This window comes from Thunnus thynnus, chromosome 13 (assembly GCF_963924715.1).
Source record: "Thunnus thynnus chromosome 13, fThuThy2.1, whole genome shotgun sequence".
Lineage (NCBI taxonomy): Eukaryota > Metazoa > Chordata > Actinopteri > Scombriformes > Scombridae > Thunnus > Thunnus thynnus.
Window position 1 is genome coordinate 497,867 of NC_089529.1, and position 6,000 is coordinate 503,866.

The 6,000-nt window shown below is 40.6% G+C and overlaps 1 protein-coding gene across 1 annotated transcript in view; it reads right to left on the minus strand.

Moving 5' to 3' along the window:
* The window catches only part of LOC137195110 (mitochondrial fission factor-like), a 20,900-nt gene extending 15,170 nt beyond the window's left edge, over window positions 1-5,730 (minus strand). The window contains exon 1 of the mRNA XM_067607186.1: window positions 5,513-5,730. Within this exon, the coding sequence (XP_067463287.1) occupies window positions 5,513-5,585 (73 nt within the window). The 5' untranslated portion in view covers window positions 5,586-5,730. The remainder of the gene's footprint in view (window positions 1-5,512) is intronic.
* Window positions 5,731-6,000: the final 270 nt, after the last annotated feature.

Here is a 6,000-nt window from a genome sequence, read left to right on the forward strand (position 1 = left end):
AAACTCGTTACTGCAATGTCCGATAAAAACCTAGTCCTGAACACATCTGCATGTCTGTAATAAAAGCTTGTGGGCTGCAGCGTGCCCTGACGTGTGCGAAGGTGCGAGGCCCCGATCATCACTGCTTGCAGCTTTCATTATCATTATTATTATTATAGTACACCATTGCATTTGTGAGGGGCTTAGGATGCTTGAAAACTTACGAAAATTGGCACACACATCAGAACTGGTGAAAATCGCAAAGTTCTGTAGTGATTTGGCATAGGCGTGGCCAGCAGGCTCCATAGCACCCCCGAAGGCAGGGACATTTTGGAACAAAATTTCTTTGATGTTCATGAAATTCGGTGGGTTCATTGCTCGATAGCGCCCCCTAATTACTTTTAGCATTTTTGAGGTGCTAAGGGTGCTCAAAAACTCTCAAAACTTTGCACATGCATCAGAAGTGGTGTAACTTGATCTCTGATATGGGTCCTGGGGATGAGTGTGGCAAACTGGCTCAAGGGTACCCCCTAGAAAATTTGAAGTCAAAGCCCCCACCTTCAATTTTGATGTAGATTTATGAAATTTGGTAGGCAGATGTACCATCTCCAGACTTACAAAAAAAGCCTCTTGAAGTCCAACAAGAAGTCAGCCATTTTGAATATATTGTGCATTTTTTTCACAAAGTGAAGCCATTGACAGGCACTGTACTTCAACAAACTCCTAGAGATTTCACCCAAGCAACTTCAAACTTGGTAGGTGAAATCTAAAGACCACCTGCAATGCTAAATTGCAAAGCATTTTAGTTTTCATGGAACGCCTTTGGCATGGTGTGTTGATGAATTTTGCCCAAAATATGTTTTGGCATTAAAGAGGAAGTTGTTGTAACTCCACTTTGTATTGTCCAAGAGTCCAGACCTGAACCCATCTGCATGTCAATATTGAGTCAAAGTCATAGCACCACGTACTGAAAACAGGAAGTCAGCCATATGTAAATCATCACCCTATTTACATTAAATTTACATGATGTGATCTAGAAGTGATATAAAGCAACATGACATATAATTATCGGTGTTCTCTAGCATCACATAGTGGACAGAAGAAGTGATAGTTATCTCCTACATGCAATATCTAATCTTCATGAAAATGTATATCCATGTTAATACTTCACCCATGTAGTATTATCTACCTGCAACAAGGAGGGCAGGCATAAATGACAGTTTATCAAATGTATACACAATTTCTAATAAGTCATCTCCAGCGACACATACTGCACACAGGAAATAATATTTTACCCATTTACACAGTGTCCGATAATCCTAAAAGTTCAGAGCCGTGTCAATCAACCAAGCGCAGCAATATCACGGCTGCCACTTTGTCCGACGCACGTGAGGTGCGAGGGCCCATTCATTGCTGCTTTCAGCTTTAACTATTATTTTTTGTCATTATTATTGTTATTCCCCCACGCCATTGCATTTTTGAAGGGCTTTTAAGTGCCTCGGGCCCTAATAATAATCCCTTCAAAAACAATAGGTTTCACACCATTCAGTGCTTGGGCCCTGATAATTCCTTCAGATACAAAAGGGCCTTCACACCTTCACACATTTACAGTGCCAGGAACCCTTAGGCCCTTGTCACTTTCGTACTCGGTCCCTAATAATAATAGAAATGTGACCAATAGTGCTAGCAGCAGGCAAAAATCACTAATAACAATAGCAACAGCTCAAAAGCTAATATTTCACTGTATGATATGACCTCCTCTTTCTGTCAGCTGCTGTGTGTCTGCAGTGTATTTACTGCTTTTTCGCACACGATTTCAGGCCAATTGGAGGTTTTAAACCTGTGACTTTCTGCCTTTGTATAATTATCCAGACTGCTGCTGTTTCATGCAGTTTGTGGGGTTTGAGAACAGAAATACTCCAACATCCAGCAGCTGAAAGTGCTGTGTCCAGATAGTTGGATGGTTGAAGGTGGTTTCTGTGGGCAGCTGGAGTACTGTAACTGTGTAATTTTCCCATGATTTAAGGCTTTTTTCCAAGTACAGGATGACACTTTTTGAAATGTGATTATCTTAGCTGATATAAGAAATGTTAACCCAAAAAAAAATTGAATGTGGAAAAAAAAAAAGTTGTTGAAAATGAAAATGAGTTAATAACAGAACAATCAGCATATAGTGTCTGTTGTTTCTCTTCACAGTTGTTGTTCAATTATAACTGAATTAATTAATTAATTTTCCTTTTTCTTTTGGCTGGTTTTTCAGAACAAATCACTGCACACACAAGGGTACCTGTGGCCAAAAGTAGCTTCTCTTTCTGCTCCATGGTTCAACAGTTTTTCTTTTTGTAAATTTCCACCAGAGGCTGGATGGGAAATAATCTCAAAAGGAATCTAGTTGTAGTCTCTAGCAAATAATGACCCTGCAAGATGCCCAGTCTTTGCAAAATCTTATAGTCTGTGACTAAACTCAGTGACTTATGACATATTGTCTTAAGATGTGAGAGGTTGTCAGACTTAAGACTTTTCAAAGTCTTCAAGTGTTTGGTAGGCATAATCCAACGCCTTGGTGACTTGCCCAGGAAGCCCGATACCCAGGATTATAACCCCTATCCCTACCCCCATCCCCACTCCCTTCTGTTTACATAGCCCCCACAGCAAATCTCTTGTTCCACAGGAAACACTGAGGTCTATAGTTGGCTAAAAAGCCTGAATCAAGAGTAGGCTTTTTAAGAAGAGGTTTAATTACAGCTACTTTAAAGGACTGTGGTGACAAATTTATCATATCTAGTGAAGAAGTGCTAACTAAGGGTAAAAACTTCCTTTAACAGCCAAGTTGGGATGGGGTCTGAGAGACAGATTGATGAAGAAATCGTTTAAGTTAGTTCAGGAAGGTCAATTGGAGAAAAACAGTATAAATATATATCAGGTTTTACAGCTGTTTCTAAGGTTCCTGTGTTTGGGGATAAATTGGTGCCTGTTGAGGGCATGAGGTAATGAATTTTGTCTCTAATAGTTAGAATTTTATCATTCAAGAAGCTCATGAAGTTGTTACTACTGAGAGCTATAGGAATACATGGATCAATAGAGTTATGACTCTTTGTCAGCCTGGCCAAAGTGCTGAAAAGGAACCTACGACTGTTTTTATTCTCCTCAATTAATGATGAGTAATAGGCAGCTGTGGCATTACAGAGGGCTTTCCTATATGTTTTAAGACTATCTTGCCAGACTAAGCAAGATTCTTCCAGTTTGGTGGAATGCCATATCCTTTCAAATTTTCATGATGTTTGCTTTAATTTGCTGGTTTGAGAGTTATACCATGGAGCAAATCTCTTTTTTTTAATCTTCTTTTTTAAAGGGGTGATGGAGTCAAGTGTTATTCGCAGTGAGCCTTGCAGCCCTATCAACAAGATGATCACTTTGGGAGGGACTAAAGTTAGCATAAGAGTCCTCTGTTGTATTTTGAGACATGACATTGAATACAATGCTAATGGAATCGCCTCCTTTGTCATTTTTGACATTTTTGTCTAATGGCGTTTAGTCCAATAATAGGTATTCAAAAGTTATTACGTAATGGTCTGATAAAGTAGGATTTTGTGGAAAGACTATTAAATGTTCAATTTCGATGCAATATGTCAGAACAAGGTCGAGGGTGTGGTTAAAACAGTGAGTGGGATTATTTACACTGAGAGAAGCCAATTGAGTCTAATAATGAGATAAACACAGTGCCAAGGCCATAATTATCGACCTCCACATGAATATTAAAACTCACCAAATATAATTACTTTATCTGTACTAAGTTTGATAAAAATTAAAAAATAGAATTGGCTGTAAAGTTTTCCAGGTTGGGTGTGAAAGACTAACAACAAAGCTTTCAAATGAGTTACAATTGAGATCAGGTTTAGGGTTGATTATTAGGCTTGAGTCGAAAATGGCTCCACCTCTTCGGCCAGTGTTTTGAGGAATGTGAGTATTAATATGAGTGGGGGGAGTGGATTCATTTAGGCTGACACATTCTTCATGACACAGCCAGGTTTCAGTAAGACAAAATAAATCAATATGATAATCTGAGATTAGATTGTTTACTAACACAGCATTAGATCTGATGTTTAAGAATCCACGTTTAATTCTCCTATTGCAGTTGTGTTAATTTTTATTGGATTTTTTACACATAACTCCTCTTCTGCTTACTTTAGACATAATTGATTTAAGTGGTCGGGGGACAGACACAGTCTCTAAGGGGTTTTGGGTGGGTAGCTGTTCTAATGGAAGCGCAGAGAAGCATGTAGGACTGCAGCTCTGCCTCTTGGTCTCAACTCTGGGTTGTCATGCTTTTAGTCTACTAATAAACTCAGCTATATTTCTAGATATGAGAGCAACTCCATCCAAAGTGGATGTACGCCGTCTCTCCTAATCTCCAAAGAGTCTGCCAATTATCTATAAAGCCCACATCATTTGCTGGACACCACCTCAACATCACTGGTCAGATCTGGCAGGGGCCCAGTAACCTCCGATTAACATAATCGGGAGTCATTACCACCGACGTGAATAATAATTTTACCATATTTACTCCTATCCTTAGCCAGGAGTTTTAAATTTGATTCTATGTCGCCTGCTCTGGCCCCAGGAATACATTTGACAATGGCCGCCGTTGTTACTAACTTCACACTTCTTACTATGGAGCTGTCAATAATCAGAGTTGGTTTTTCAGCAGGTGTGTCACTGAGCAGGGAGAACCTGTTAGAAACATGAACTGGCTGGTGATGAATCGTGGGCTGCTGCTCAGGGTTATGTTCCCTTCGGACAGTCACTCAGCTGCTCAGCTGCTCGGGAACGACCAGGAGAGTAGGACTTACTCTGGGTCGGCCTGCACCGGCGACTGGGTACTAACTACAGTAGTTAACAATTGGTTTTCCATGGTGCAGAGCCGTGCTTCCAATTCACAGAGCCTCGCTCCAGTACTGCAAATAAATTATATTTATTACATGTACCATTACCACTAAAGGAGGCAAAGAAATAGTTACACATATGACACAACAAGCAAGAGAGAACAGGATGGTGAGAGGGAGAGACAGAAGCCCTTGCTAGCAGCTAGGCAAGAATATAACAAAATTAACTGAGTTGAGAGCAGCAAAAGCGCTATCAATAACACAGCCCGCAACTTGAAATGAGACAATACACTGACCACAGCACATCAGCAGCACGTCAGCCAGAGACAGCTCAGGTTTGAAAATGAATAATGGCTGAGTGGACTCTATAATGGCAAAACAACCTTCCCATTTCTCTCAACAGTGACAAAACAGCATAATACCATTGTTTTTTAGCCAAGCAATGGGGAAATTAGTCCAAATAGCAGTAAAGTGGTAAATGGTAAAGTTAAAGTAGGACATGCTGAAGATTTTTTTGATGCTACCCAAGATGTAGTTACTGTACATGTAGCAATGCCATATGGTGAAAAGTTTGGTCTTTTTGACGTAATAATTTGGCATCAAAACACTTGGATTGTCCTTTTCAAGGGTTTCTCATTTAGAGGTATGTATGTATTTATGGCTGACTGTCTGCAGGAGGTGCTGGAAGGCCTGCAGGCCCAGCTGCTTGGCTGTCTGCAGCATGGACTGTGGAGACAGGAGGCTGAAGGGGGTAGCAGGGAAGGGCTGAGCCTGGGCCTGAGGGCTGGTGGTCTGGGCAGAAAGAGAAGCAGCAGAGTACTGGTGGAGAGGACGGTCTGAACCTCGACTACAGCCAGGAGAGGAGGGGAAGGGAGGATGACATTAAAGACAAGAGAAAGAATAAATGAGCAATGTAGGAAAAGGATAACCAGGATCAGAGGGGTAAAGAGGCAGTAAGGAACAGAAGAAGGGTGGACAAGAGAGGTGAGAGAAAAAGGGCAAACGTTACTATTTGGGGGGTATAATATGAGCTAATGGTATACAGGACTGTTGTCCTGGATGCCATAAACCAATAATCACCAACACATCTGATAATCAATAAATTATTGAGGTCATTTATCAACAAAAATGTCAACCA